Source organism: Neodiprion lecontei, chromosome 6 (assembly GCF_021901455.1).
Source record: "Neodiprion lecontei isolate iyNeoLeco1 chromosome 6, iyNeoLeco1.1, whole genome shotgun sequence".
NCBI classification, from domain to species: domain Eukaryota; kingdom Metazoa; phylum Arthropoda; class Insecta; order Hymenoptera; family Diprionidae; genus Neodiprion; species Neodiprion lecontei.
Window position 1 is genome coordinate 29,799,506 of NC_060265.1, and position 14,865 is coordinate 29,814,370.

The 14,865-nt window shown below is 40.4% G+C and overlaps 2 protein-coding genes and 1 long non-coding RNA gene across 6 annotated transcripts in view; 1 reads left to right on the top strand and 2 right to left on the bottom strand.

The window, feature by feature from the left end:
- Positions 1 to 4,685, bottom strand: part of LOC107220661 (formin-J) — an 89,078-nt gene extending 84,393 nt beyond the window's left edge. The window contains exon 1 of the mRNA XM_046743244.1: positions 3,435 to 4,685. Within this exon, the coding sequence (XP_046599200.1) occupies positions 3,435 to 3,449 (15 nt within the window). The 5' untranslated portion in view covers positions 3,450 to 4,685. The remainder of the gene's footprint in view (positions 1 to 3,434) is intronic.
- On the top strand, positions 4,665 to 12,281 carry LOC124295062. Its single transcript, XR_006904946.1, has 2 exons — positions 4,665 to 4,767; positions 12,069 to 12,281. It is a non-coding gene; the product is annotated as an uncharacterized LOC124295062 (long non-coding RNA).
- Positions 6,070 to 14,164, bottom strand: LOC107225185 (phenoloxidase-activating factor 2). Of its 4 annotated transcripts, XM_015665558.2 has the most exons (7): positions 14,010 to 14,160; positions 10,566 to 10,881; positions 8,877 to 9,185; positions 8,287 to 8,561; positions 7,739 to 7,902; positions 7,449 to 7,664; positions 6,070 to 6,854 (listed from the first exon to the last, which is right to left on the bottom strand). In XM_015665558.2, the coding sequence occupies exons 2-6, from the start codon at positions 10,859 to 10,861 to the stop codon at positions 7,467 to 7,469; spliced, it is 1,242 nt and encodes a 413-aa protein (XP_015521044.2). In that variant the 5' UTR covers positions 10,862 to 10,881; positions 14,010 to 14,160; the 3' UTR covers positions 6,070 to 6,854; positions 7,449 to 7,466. The 4 variants fall into 4 exon arrangements, with proteins under 4 accessions (XP_015521044.2, XP_015521046.2, XP_046599218.1 ...); XM_015665560.2 differs by lacking the exon at positions 6,070 to 6,854 and having other exon boundaries at positions 6,959 to 7,664; positions 8,287 to 8,555; positions 10,605 to 10,881; positions 14,010 to 14,164; XM_046743262.1 differs by lacking the exon at positions 6,070 to 6,854 and having other exon boundaries at positions 6,959 to 7,664; positions 10,605 to 10,881; positions 14,010 to 14,164.
- Between the last annotated feature and the right edge of the window lie 701 nt (positions 14,165 to 14,865).

Genomic DNA, 14,865 nt, shown 5'->3' on the forward strand with positions numbered 1-14,865 from the left:
CGGCTCCGCAAAATGAACCCCCCCCCCCCAAAATCCTATCTCATTCCTCTCCGTCGCTCCACGCTATTATCCGCGCGACAACGTCGACGACGATTCTTTTTTTTATTCTTCATTTACCTATTTTCATCTTCTTTCCTTTTTTCGATTCATAGAACTTAAAGAGCGAACCACCGGTTGGCAGCAGCCAAACGCTCAGCTGACAATGAGAGTTTCTAAAGCCATTCCAGCCACCACCACCACCGCAGAATGTCCGAACCATCTCTACCTCTCTCCCTCTCTCCCTTCTTCCTCCCTCCCTTCCCCTTTCTTCTCGTAGCCCTCGTCGTCAAACGTCGGCACTTATCCTAGACGCCGCCGGTGTATATAATTTAAATGCCGGCGTATCAGTGAGTAAATCGGTAAATCATTAAGTGAGTAAGTAAGTCAGTCAGTCAGTCAGTCAGTCATTCAGCAAAGCTGCTCGAAGCGACAAATAAATATCTCTAAGTACCATCTATACAACATACGCAAATTTTACTTTACGTATGCCTGTATGCATTAATTATACCTTAACGACCGGATTGATTGGATTTATCATCATCGACGGTGGTTTCGTTTCATGAATACTGATGTTTATATGCGCGCTGCCGTTGCGCTCGTGAAATATATTGAAAGTAATGCATATTGTTACACGCACACACGTCTGTGTGTATACACCTTACTACACAGGTACTCGCGGAGGTCGGTGTGTCGTATTTTGATAACGATTAAATAACACATGCGAGGGGGATTTTGGATGGGAACAGGTTGCGGTATCTGTTATTAATATCCGCGTGTTCTCTATGCATGGTAATTGATTAATACGCGAATGCACCGCACGCGTAACGACAAGAACAAATCAATATTTAACCAATAGCAGGTTTCTTTTTAATAACGGAGTGCGAGTCTCGACAACGAACGAATAACGGGAATTATTGTTTCGTCGTGTATGTACACGATACCTATGTTGACCGGGGTACGGATAAGAACAGAGGAAACTAACAATTTTTTTTTATTATCAAATATCGGAGTTTAAAAATCGTCCATTCGTACATTTCTTCACTAATTTTTACATCCTCGCGCGTTTCTGTGTTCCATTTCGATCATCGTTGTGCAAACCTATATTGTTTAGTTATACATACACACATCCATACATATACGTATGCAATGCACGGAATAAATTATAAGGCGGATTTATTCATAGAAGGGAAAGGGGAAAATGCTGTGAGCGTGATAATTCCAAGCAGCAGCAGCAGCAGCAGCAGCAGCAATTTCGCTTTTAAGAAATTCTGTTTCATAACTTTCATCCGAATCGCGGTCAGGCATTAACTTCCCGAGTCTACTGTACCGTGCACGTATTTACACGCCTTATATACATACGTAGTTGTACACATATTATTAAACTCTCCCGACTAATTTTATCTATCAAAATTTTAGTTCGACGCGGAGATATGCGTAGACAAGATATACATCGAGTTATATACAAAACGGAAAATTTGTTCTTGTGGCTGAGGATGAAAGTGTGTATAGATAATCATGTGTGTGTGCGTATACACACATACGTATGTATATATTTCTTGGAAAATGTATACAACATAATACAGCAGCATTCCTTCTCTTCTTCTACTCGAGGCTCGCTTTAGTCACATTATTCAATTCCGGTATATTTATAATCGTTCTTCAAATACCAAAGAACTCCGCCATCGGGTCGGCCGAATTATATTCGACAATGGTACAAGGGTACGCTCCTCGTTCGCCTTTAGGTAACGTAAAAATAATGAGTAGTGAGTAACTACATTATCCTCACTAATCCTCGCCAATGCTGGGTACTTTCGTTTACTGCTTCATTATTATTAGCATTTTTATATATACATATATAGTTTGCGTACATACACACATGCATGCGTCGAGTCATACGTATAATTCAACGTGTTAATGTCCGTGTAAGCACCGTGTGTATGCAACGCGTATAATTATGACCGATTTCTACGGTACGAATATACAAGAAGAAAGGGTCGGAAAGAGAGGGAGAAAAAAGAATTAAGGTAAAAGGAAAAGGAAATTATAATGGCCTGTTTACTTTAGATGAACCGTTGGAAACAGCGATCGATTATATTATATATACCTGTAATAATATGAAAAACATAACGGATATTTTTCACGTCGCTGCAGTAAATTGTAATTATAAACGAGGAAAGTTTTTATACATGCTTTTCTCGATGTACAACGCGTACGTGAATTCTCGGTAATATTTTCATTTGATAGGAATAAATGAAAATAACAATAATAACAATCACGAATAATGACAGCAGCAATAATAATAATAATATTAATAACAACGTACGATATCCCTGGAATGAAATTATTGCCAAGTCGGTACAAAAATGAGACAATAAGTGTCAGCGAGTGGATAATTCGAAGAAGGATGGGTTTGAAACCGCGCGCGGCTAGTTTAAAACTAAACGAATGAAGGCAATGTTTAAATCGGGTTAAGGCACTGCTATAAATACCCGACGATCCGAGAGAGGAGCGAGCGAGAGAAAAAGAGAGAGAGAGAGTGAGAGAGAGTGAGAAGAAGAGGGAACGGAACGGCCGGGGAAGAGAGAGAGAGAGAGAGAGAGAGAGAGGAGGAGGAGGAGGGGGAGAGATATCAGCGGAGAGGTAACCAGTTTGTATAATAATATCGTCGTTCGTTCGTTGGTTCGTTGAGGAGGTAGGTACATACACACAATGGTATATGAACGCCAGATGTCTTGCTCGACGATTCTCTTATTATACATGCATGCATAGGTGCCCACATGGATGCATGTGTATAAAAAAGGCACAACGAGGCATACAACATAATGCAAATTTGCATTTACGTGTGAATTCCTACGGTAATACATTTTAGGTAAATTATACGTACTTCCTTTACTTCGACGTTAAAGTATAACCGCGCAGTAATACAGCCGACGCTGCTCCGTTCATCCGTGAGAAATTGTCAAAGCAATTATACTATTATCGGTCGACTGCTTGCAGCCATTTGGTAATTTATTAATCAGTGCTCGACTTTCACTACCTCTCTATCCGTAGCTGTCGGTGAACAAGCGACCAATAACTAATCGAATTCGTGAATTATTTGTTTTTCTTCTTCGTATTAAACGGTAAAGTATAACATGCAGTTACAAAGACAAATAATTACGAGGTTGAAGCAATTAACGTTATCGGAACGAAACGTTGAGATAAGAAATTACTATTTTCTTATTTTTACAATGATTTTGTAAGTTACCGGATATGCACGATACGAGTATATTTCCTTTTATTGCGGTTTACCAAATTTCAAACAATTCCAAAACAGCGAAATAACGGTTTTTTCTCAGCTTGAATCGTTACGACAACGTTGCTAACTTCAACATGATAAATAATCAATCACTCACCTCGATTTTATCCATTTTTAGCCTTTCGTGTGTCACACTGCACTAACTTCACATTCATCTATATCTTTTTTCTCTACGTATTTACAATTGAAATAATGTTACTGATAATACGATTATTATTATCGTTACAATTATTACTATTACTTATATTTCATTTACAAATAAACCGTGGTTATATTCGATTCTATCGTTTGTGTTTTGTTTTCATTATTATTGCTATTGTTATTATTATTGTTAACAGCTTCGCGTATTCTTTTATTTCGAAAAAACACTTCGCCACGGATACATTTACAAGTGCGAACGAACGAATCAATTTATTTTTTGAATTATTTATTTGTTTATTTATTTATTCACAACTACCTATCTATCTATCCATTTGTCTAACTATTTGTAATCTATCTACCAAACGGTGCACACGTCGATTTATCCACACATGTTTCTTGTTTAGTCGTTATCGTTGTTGTTGTTGTTGTTGTTTTTTTAACCCTCTCGTGCGTGTCCCGGACGTCCCTCAATCACCCCCCTCCCCTGTCATCGCTAAGAGCGCGACGAAACGACGAGCACACGGAGAACTTTTATATCACAAAACTACACAGAACGGGAAGAGAAAATTTCACAGGACACAGGGTAGTATACCGAATGATATTTGTATTGTATTATTATTATATTATAATATAAATAATATCGCGAGAGGCTGAGAGAAGACGAACGCTTCGCCGCGCGAGATGCGTCGGGGCGATGTATACACACACATGCACAGACACGCACGCACAGAGGAGAGACACAGACACGATGTGACACGGGGGAAAGACAGAAACACAACACCGGCGACGTTTAAAAACACGAATCGACGCGCTACGTTACGTTGGGTTACGCTCGGCACTACTCGGCCGTATCACCCAAGTCCTCTCTTTCTTTCTTTCTATCTCTCTCTTTCTCTCCCTCTCTTTCCGTGTTGGCGAAAACCGAGCGCTGAGAGACGCGATATAGGTGGAGGATTGACGCGCGCGGACCAGCGACTCACGGTGCGGCGCACGCCGCTGTCCCATCAAGACTACTTTGTATTTACTCTAATTATCTGACGTCACGGATACACTTTCCCCCACCACTACGGGCCGGCCGACTCCGTGACGACCGATACGCTACCGCTCTGCGCAGCCAAGATGGCCGCCGCCTACCGCCTGCCTCGGATTGCCGCCGCGGCGCTCGATCGAGTCTCATTCCTCCACCGCGACTCGGACCTGCGTCGCGAAACGTCGTTGCATTAGCCGTCTCTGGTCTGACGGCTGCAATCACGAGGCACGGGAAGGAATCGAGTACGCGGCGTAACACGGTAGCGAATATCGTTGGATGAGAGAATTGAGAATTTTGAATTCAGAATATCCCGCGCTGACTGCGTTAATCTCGCAGTCACGTGGTTGGTATAAAACAAACGCGGCGGGTGAAGAATTTTCTGTTGTTCGTCGTACTGAAGTTAGTTACGTTGTGGCGTTATCGCAAGGGTTCATGCTGAGGAAAAAAGCGTTGTTTCGGCAGTTTGGAATTGTCTGAAATTCAGTAGACCGTGATAAAACAAAACACACTCGTATATCGAAATCTTTCTTCTTTGAAAATCATTGTAGAATTAAGAAGATGGTTATTTTTTCCCCAATGTTACGTTACGATAACGTTACTAACTTCAACCTCGTAGTTGGTCAGTGCAGGTATGTTCAATTTTGAATTTAGAATGTCGCACTGACTTGTCATTGTCGTTGGTCTTTCCGACTTCCGGTTTCTCTCCCGGCTATAATTGACCACTTACCCGAGACCGAGAACGTGTTTTCAAACTGCAAGCTGCTCCACCACGCGACAATTATTGTTCTTCGCGTTTGGGTTCACGTGACGTGATTAGTGGACGAAAAGTGAAACGGTGTGGTCACTCTTAAATTGAACGGTAAAAACGTCAAGTTGAAGCGTTGTAAGGATGCATGCTGTCGAAAGGAACTTTGGTTTCGTTTTATTCTTTAAAGACTGTTTGATGGAAGGGAGGGAGAGACACTTTCGCCGGGGCTGATCTGCTGTGTTAATTGTTAAACGTTGTTTGAACAAACCGTGGCGTGTTATTTCCATTTTACGTAACGTGTATTACGTGATATGAAAACCGGGCGTAGCGAGGGTTAATTTGTGAATTAAATTATGTTAACTTTTCATTTACTTCCAACGCCGATCGATAAAGCGTAGCTGCTTGACTTGTAATAATATCAAAAATTAATACGAACTCTCTGTCGATTGTTAATTTAAGATCGCCGCGAAACAATTGAATATACGAAGTGTTCATGACGGCATGAATTCAATGGAAGATCTTCTTCATACAATTACGTGCATCTTGCGGAACCTCAATTCAGGCTGCAATCATGCATTCTTTACCTGTTTGTTTTCCTCCTACTAAAATTACAACGATTTTACATTCTTACGTTATAAGCTCCTTTATTTTAATTTCCTTGTCGCTGGAATCAAGTTTCAAAATCGAATTACAAAGTTCGCCGTTTCCTTCAATACCTACGCGATTAAACTCGCGATGTTCTCGATTGATGAAACGGTCTCCAAATTGGTCTTTCGATTTTCCGACTTCCGCAGTTGATTGAGCACGCGAAAATTGTCTCCTATAACCTTATTTATTACCCTGTACAATTCCACTCTGCAATGACATTTCCACTGGTCTTTTCGCATGCTTATATTCTAGGAAAAAAAAATATCGATAACATGTTTTGCTTGCAGTAATTATGCGCGATAATACAAATCACTTCTGCAAATTGGAGTCGCTTGTTCGTAAATATTATAGCCAGTGTGTTTCGGGAACCTGGCAAACTTTTTTCAGATCGAAGAATATTCATATCATATTGCTTCTTCGGAAATAAATCGCAGAATATTGAATTTTCTATGCCTTTAGAACAACGCAAGGGCTTTATTTACGGACAATTATTACTTATTATCATCATTAGGCCGTTTTTGGAAACCAATCATCTACCTTCGCACTTTGCTGTACGAATGTCCGTATTCATAACTGTAAATGCCATTTTTTAAAGCTGATTACCGAACCTTTGACCCATTTTCACCCACCGACGTTGCCATGAATCTACACATTTTGAATGCCCAGTAAATTTGTATTATCAATAATTACCCCAATGAATCGTAAAATTAGCGTTTACTGTAATTTGCAATATCTCATTTGTACCGTGCATATGCAAACAAATATATACGTACGACCTCCGAGGCTCCGGGACCGAAAATTATTTATTAACTTGTACGGTTGGCTCGTAATAAGTGAGAATGAAAGAACCATGAATATTGCACTGCAGAAACGGTGTGCGTGTGTTCGATGAACAAAAATTGCATTTCCGTGTTTCTGGCGAAGAAATGCAGTGCAGTGCTCATCGAAATCTGCGAAAATAAAAATAAAAATTGATACAATGTTGTTCTGCACAACCTTTCCATCGTGTACAGGATCCAGTAGATAATTCGAGACATACATTAATTGTACACGATTCGCATTTGAAAAATGGTTGTTATGTTTTATTGCATATCACAAGATCCACGATAAGTCGGCTCGACTTTTTGGTCAGCAAGATTTATCAATTTTCCATCGAACTCGTCGTTGTACATCGTTTTTAAAATTATGTAATATGAGGTACACATCGTTATTTCCGCAATTCTAACCGAATAACACCCACAATCGCCGTCTCGTTGCGAGCGAAAGAAAATAATTTGAAAAAAAATACCAAGAAAAAAAAACCCACTCCAGTACGAGAGGTAAAATAAGGCGGTAGAAAAATTTCAACTGTAGCTGAAAAAAAATTCGGCATTAAAATAGTAAAATTACCAATATTACAACAGGTATCGAATCGATTATGCAGGGGTGAAAATCTAGTGCAAAACTGCATCGTCAACTAATCGTCTTCGTTAAAGTAAGAGATTTTGATATTCAATGATGCATATTAGCAAAGTTTTCAGAACGCATGGGTACAATGTAATTATAGATATTCCGAACGTTGATTAGGCCTGGTACGTAGTGATGTCCAAGTTGTTGTAAACCATCTGCTCATCGATCCAGGAACGCAGACTAGCGACGTTCGCGTAAACACCGGGAATCTGTTGCTCCCCACAACCGATTCCCCAGGCGACAATACCAGCCTGGACGTATCGCGTCGGGTCACTCTTCGACGGACATACGAGAGGACTTCCACCGTCACCCTGGAATTATTTTGATCAATCGTCCGTTTCCCCAATTTTTTACTCTTGGACCGATTCAATTTTAGATATATTACCTTGCAGGTGTCCTTGCCGGCTTCTCCGCCTGCGCATATAAACGACGGATCCAGCTGGAAGTACTTTCCGAGGCGGGTGGTACGCAGGGTAGTTTGGCACAAGCCGTGGGGAACAACGGGAAGATCTATTTTCTTCAGGATCACCTGATAGTGGCCTTCCTTACCTACGGAAACGTCATTATAACCGTTTAATCAACGATCGGATAAGTTATTCAAACACGAGACAGTCAGTATACTTGCTACTGTGTCTTTTCCTGGTACCTGTTATTCAAAAAGTCCAATCCAAACTGTAAACTTTGGTTTTTTAGCATTCAAATTCTGTAATTAAAAAGGATTCAGCGAATTCCAGAAGTCTCGCATTCAATCTCTCAACCTTCCCGAAATCATGTGAATTCTTTTCAAGCCGCTTGGAATGAAATTACAACTACGATAGTACTGAAAGTATTTCAAAGTCATTTTCCAGACTCTTCGAGTCTCCCGAGAAGGTCATGTCGCCAATCGAGGATGTCCGAAGTGACGTGATCGTAGTAGGTCTTGGTGACTCTTACCGAAAATGTCCTTGCCCCATCCGCTGGCGTAGCACCGTGATCCATCGAAGATCTCGTTCGTTTGGGGTAGACAGACTAGGTCAACATTCTCGGCAATATCGACGGGTTCCGAGAGTATCAGAAGAGCAACGTCGTTGTAGAGGGCACCCGAGTGGAACTTCTCGTGGACGACGACTGTAGAGACTTGTCGGTCCTGGTGTGGGAATATTTCGTTCTTCGTCTGGGTGTCCCATTCCCCGGCTCGTATTTTCAATGTTGAGGCCTGTTTCCTGCGCCCGTTTTAATAGTAACAAAAACTTTAATAGAAAAGGGCCAAAAGGGCACATTTCCTCCTATGTAATCAGGGTGAAAAAATAACATAGCCAATAATCAGCGATTACGGTGAGGAAATAATTTTGTAATCATGAGACTGATTTTTCACCGGTCCGTCTTAGCTCGAAACGGTGATGGACAAAAGTGATGGCGTGATTGGTCTATACCACGAACGAAATCAAGTCATTTGGTGTATATACAGTTGTTGCCACAGACTTTGCACCATAGCGTGATTAGTTTCTATCCATTTCCAATATTTTCATGATTCTGATACTAACCCATTAACGCAGTGAGCAGCGGTGAGGACGACCCGAGGGTGGATCAGGGCGCCACCGCACTGATAAACGTTGAGCGGCGTGGTATTGCCGCTGATAATTTCCTCCCTGAGAATGGCAACCATCCACGGAAACTCCCCAAACTGAGCCTCGTTATCGGTATGTCCGGTTATTCTGAAACCAACACCGTCCGGGTGGCGTTCACCGCATCCTCTCCGCACTGTCGGCGTCGGTTTGATTGTTTCGTTTGCTTTGAGAAGGTCTGGTGGATTGCAGCATACGTCCAAATAGTTGTCGCAAGCCCCCCTCAATCTGGGAGATAAACGTGGACAAGACGTTTTAGCAAACCGGAAAGAAAAGAATGAAATTTCACGCCATTTTCCATAATGTCAGTGTTCTTTGTTGCATGCGTCTGCAGGGTATGTCGCGTTAGCCGCCGTATCGTAGGGGTGAATACGAATAGTTATTCCTCGGTATTGATGATTAGTCGACTAATTACATACTAATGTTGAAAATACAAATCTAAAATTAGCGGCTGGACTGTGAAACGCGCCTCGATTAGTATAACGATTAAAGCACCGTGAGAAATGTATTTGCGTGCAATACGAGCAGAACGTGTATACTAAAAAATCCTGAGAAAGGACTTAATCAGCCACTTAAAACGCGCAGTGATAGAATAATTCAATACCGCGTGCAGAGGATGGGTTATCCGTAAAAACAGCATTTTATGGGTCCAAGGAATTGCGAATACAATCTTGTGCGAGTTAAGAATTGATACTTATTCAAGCTGAAACCCTGGCGATATATCAGTTAAACGGAATGTATCGTAGCAGCCGGACATTGAAGGATCGATCACTTTCTGATGCGGGTAGATAGTGCGGTGCGCTTCCAGATATGTAGTTGGATAGTTTTTCAAATCGCGTACAGACGCTCAACGATGCAGACATCATGCTTACAAGGTTACGTAATACAATGACATTCAACGTACTAGAAGCAAGTCAAGAATGTAAGTGTCCTCCAATGTCGATACTCACCAAATGTCTCATGCGAGGAATTCGATGACATGCATCCATGCATTACCGATAGTGTACAAAATCGCGTTTGTAACTTTTTTTCACTTCATCGTCATGATATTATCCTCAATTTAAAAAAACGTTAAAGATTCATGGTTATTTTAGGCGAAAAATACGTTACTTACAACCCATAGACAAACAAACTAACCAACATGTTTATAATCAGGTCGTTGAACGACAAATTCGGAAAAATTCCATTGGGTCTGTCAGATAGAATTACGAAACATAATTGCTACTTATTTTTTCTTTCTTCAGTTCAATGTTTATCAACAAAGATATAGCCAGTTGAATTTGCACGACGTCATAACGTCATAATGTTCACATTGTCGTACAACTATAACTGTGCACATTTTGACTTCACGCGTCAATTTCTAACCGTTACATCTTTGTTAATAACCATTGAATTGAAAAAAGAAAAAATACATGTCAATTATTTTTCGACGTTTTGTCCGACCGAGATAACGGAGTTTTTGATTCAACGACCTAGTCGTGCAATAAATAATTTTTTTGCTGCAATTTGGAAAGACACAGCTCTTTACTGCATGCATACATGTATCTGGCCGATATGTCGAGACGCTGAATCCTCTTCTGGACTCTCGAATCACCGGAGGACACTTACCCACTCGATTTATTTGTGGCAGGGTTACTAACACCGGACCTGATATCAATTATGCCAATTCCTTCGGTGACTATCGTGTTGTTTTGGCACTGATAGTACGGCACACATTCGCATTTTTCGTCATTAATCGCCGTCGGACTTCCACTGGTTGTCGAGGATGTTCCCGGTGACTTGGCCACGTTGTCGATCAGGCAGCCCAAACCACCATTCGCGTTGTTGCACCCTTGCTGCTGCGCCGCGACAAAGAATGCGCCGAAAAGCGCCGAAAGCATCGTCAATCTCGTCGTCCACTTCATCCTGATGCCGATTTAGAGATCTGATAAATATGTGGAAAGAGAATTAGTCGTTAGGTCGATCACTGGATTCGATTAGCGCTGAGATTGATATTAAAAACATTTAGACCAACGCCACCTGAGACTTTCAAAGAGTCATATTCGACGATGAAAGCGGATTTCTATCTTATTTTTTATTTTAAATCGAATTCATGCCACGAAATAAACGTTTCCCCACTCACACGGAACTCTCTGTCGCCCCATTTTAACATAATTCAACTTAAACAACTTGCTCACTTATTGTATTCAGCAGTAAGTTGTTGTTTGCGAGACGAGGGTCGATAACATTTTAAACTTCGCAATTATGCAACGTTTCGATTTAAAAACGAGTCGCCGATAAAGTGAAGTATTTATGTATATAATAACCATACTTAATACCGTTATAAAATACATTTCCGTGCCTCCAAAACACACAATGCATATGTTGTTGAAGAAGAATTTTGAATCAGCTCAGGAATATAGTTAAAATTCAGATATTTTGTCATTGTCATGCTGTAGTGTTAATATAAAAACACCGCCACTGTTGTTACTTGCAGAGTGGAATATTTTTAGATACACTAATCACCCGTTGATTCTGCGTTGGAATTACAAACCGTAATAAAGAAGAGCATTGTTATTTCATCCTCGGACAGTTGTGATCATGAGAGTGACTTCACGACGTATTTAAAAAGATATTAAAATTTTAGCTACGTTAAATGATCCTATTTTCTTGTCCTGATGCACAATATTTCATTGGAAAATTATCTTGATTATTTCCTTACACTTCTCAAGTCAACTAAGAACATTTCTAATTCAAAGTCATTCTCTCGTTTAAAATTAGGGAATTATGGGTACTATTAATTTTATATTAGGCAAATACATTTGTTGCATAATTTAAATTTCAATTGGTAACGAGATTAGAATCGCTGTATTTTTTTAATCCGCATCCCGAATTCTCGGTAGTGGTTATTAAGTTTTATTTCATGCCTTGGGCGGAATTATTGATTCTCGCCAAGCTCTATAGATAGTCAAACTGATGATCCAGTCGTCTTTTTTTTTCCATTTTCCTTATGAAGAATCAACATAAACTTAAAAAACAACGTAACTTGAAAATTTTATCCTTGTTGCAGGAAATTGACATTCTCTGAAACGGAATTAATAAAACGCAATATTTTTTTCCTATCGATTCCAGGTATTCGAATCAGCAGCTTTTTGCAAACCTTCAACCATCGATCAAGTTGATTTGATTTTAAACCGTGCCGGGACTTGACGACTGTTCTCATTGTCTTGTCTGAAGCCGTGATCAATGGCGTCTCAAGAAGCCTGTAACGCTGCAATTCGCCGACCGTGAATATCCGCGCAAAAAATGAAAAACCAATTTACAATATATTATGTACTGTATATACATAAATAAAAAATATGTTGTCGATTAATTTTAACCTGCCTTGTCCCTGGAGTTAGACCATCTCGTACAGTATATATACCTATGTATACGATACGTGTATCGCAGCTTCCGAGATATTGAGGAATAAACGAAGCTGATTAGCATACCCGTAATTCTGGCCTTGGTGTTCGTCTCGAAACAGGTATACACTGACAATAAATATCTTCGCACGCATCCGCGGAGTGCCAAGCTTCGAGCCTAGGTTTAGGTGGATAGTTAATTGCGCCCGACATTATATAAAAAATTTATCGTGCATAAGAATAATATAAATTAGGTTTAATTGCAAGCGAGACTTTTATCATAACCTGTTGCCAGGAAAAAAAAATCCTTGACTATCTTCCGAAAACAAATCCTATACGTAGGTATAAGCTTGAATAGTGGTACTTTATGCATAAAATAGAGAAAGAGCTTTTACGAGCAAATTCCGAAAACGAGTTCTCGCACGGCTACAAGAACCGGATGATCATTTTTAAATTACGCGCTTGCCGAAGTGCCGAGTCATTCACCATATTACGGGTCTGATAAAACTGCGATCAGGACCCATGAACGCCGGTATTTTAAACTTTGATGTAACGAGGGCCAAAATTTTCAGATATTTCTAGTATCGTAATAACGAAATCGCGACTAGTTTGAAACTTCGTACAATCGCCTGTTCCGTTTTCCGCTTAAACTGCCTTGACACGCGATTCCTCTTATTCTTTCACGGTGCTCCGCACTCTGAATTACTCATCACGTATTCCAGCAAGTTATATACGGGGTCTTCAATATTAATTATGGGAAATTCTCGTTCATCGACAGTTTGCGACTTTCCGTAGTTGCGCGTTTTACTGTTTTTTTTCTTTTCGCGCATCCTTCGCCCTCGACAAAATCGCGATTGTATAATAATATGTGCCACCGGAAACGAGACTTCCGAACTTGCGCAACTTTGTAGAATCCCGCTCCAAATTTCTACGACTACAGACCGGCGGTTCTTGACAGCGTTAATTTCGCGGATCCTTCGACTTCGCTCGTGTGCAAAGTTGAAAATCAGTTTCAGAAATCGCGACGTCTCTCATTTTCGATAATCCCCGTCACGCGATGCGAATACCAATTACTAGCCATACAGTATTGACAGACGGGAAATTCACCAATGAATCACCACGCGCCTTGGCGGTTTTATAATGCACCGTGTGTACTATGTATTGTTTACGATTTCATCACCTAAGAATAGACAAGGTCGGTCTATTCCAAAGAGCGGGAAGTCCGATCCTTGCAGTGTTAAGACTCGTGATTTTTATTCAACGTTTGCATTTTCGAGAAGTGAGTTCAACCGTCACTGTAACCGTTCGTAAACATTTTTGTCCATCCGTAGCCAGGGAGATAAAAATTTCGAAGTCGTGATCTTTAACCCAGTTTGCCATCCGTGAACTAGGCTTCGCTTACTGATATATTGAAATACCACGACGTTAACGTTACGCATATACGAATAGATGTAAGAAATTCTCGTTAATCGAACCTAATTCTATTCATTGGAAAAAAACCACACACACACACACGATTTAAATGAGAATTCCGATTTCTTAATTTCAGCTTTCGTAGAAAAAAAAAATGTTCACAGTAGGTAAAATGATGTACAACTTATTTGCAGTGGCACGAAGTAAAGAGGAAGACTGCAATTATTTTTTCCATATTATAATTACTGTAACTTACCACGGCCAATGCAGAAGAGTAGAGTATCTCCTTTTGTCCCCTTGCTTTCTTATCTTATTGCGAAACCAAAAACTGATTCTGAAGTGTAGACGGTCAGAAATAGAATGGGACCGTCGATGAAACGACGAAGGCAATAACGCGCCGCGCGGCGTATATCCACGGTCATCCCTTCTCCCTGGCATTTATGTCAATCTCCCCACCCTTCCCCCTTTGCCCCCCTCCCTCCGCCCCCTCACCCGCCCCGTCCAGCCCCGCCGCCTCTTAGGAACTTACCGGCTTGCCTTTCATACGACATATTATCAAGTGTTGAACTTTCCTCTTCACCCCGAGTGCGTGCGTTTCTTTTTGATACCCAGGGACAATTTCCCCGTAAATGGATAAACGACGAATTGACGATTTCTTTTGAAATTGGTGACATATTTATAATCATTTCTCAAGTTTATTGTACGCACATGAAATTGGATGATGTTGTTTGTTTTTTTTTTTTTTTTTTTTTTTAATTTTATTTTGAAATACGAACTCAACAAAAACTCAGTCAGAAAATTAATGCGAACATGGATTTTTACGGCACCCGGAATGTCTGTAAGGGTCACGCTATAGCGTTGCCAACAGAAACAGTATGGGTTACTATGCCACCACGGTTCACTGTCACTAGAAGTTACGGGAAATTCAGTGACACGTGACAAGTGATAATCGAATATCTCATCTCAGAGTCAGATAAGTATGTAAATAAAATCAGCCCGTTAAAAACTGATTTTTACATGGAATTGGAATTGTATTTTAACCAATGATGTAGCGAATTGACGTTACACGATAGATCCGGTCGTTCAACTGTTAACATCAATTAACCGTTAAA

Excerpts from the sequence above, each read along its gene's own strand:
- LOC107225185 (XM_015665558.2), bottom strand. The coding sequence starts at position 10,861 with ATGAAGTGGACGACGAGATTGACGATGCTTTCGGCGCTTTTCGGCGCA. Across the intron at positions 8,562-8,876 it reads GCTGCTCACTGCGTTAATGG|GCGCAGGAAACAGGCCTCAA; the intron begins GTTAGTATCAGA and ends CTATTAAAACGG. Across the intron at positions 7,665-7,738 it reads CCGGCAAGGACACCTGCAAG|GGTGACGGTGGAAGTCCTCT; the intron begins GTAATATATCTA and ends AAATAATTCCAG.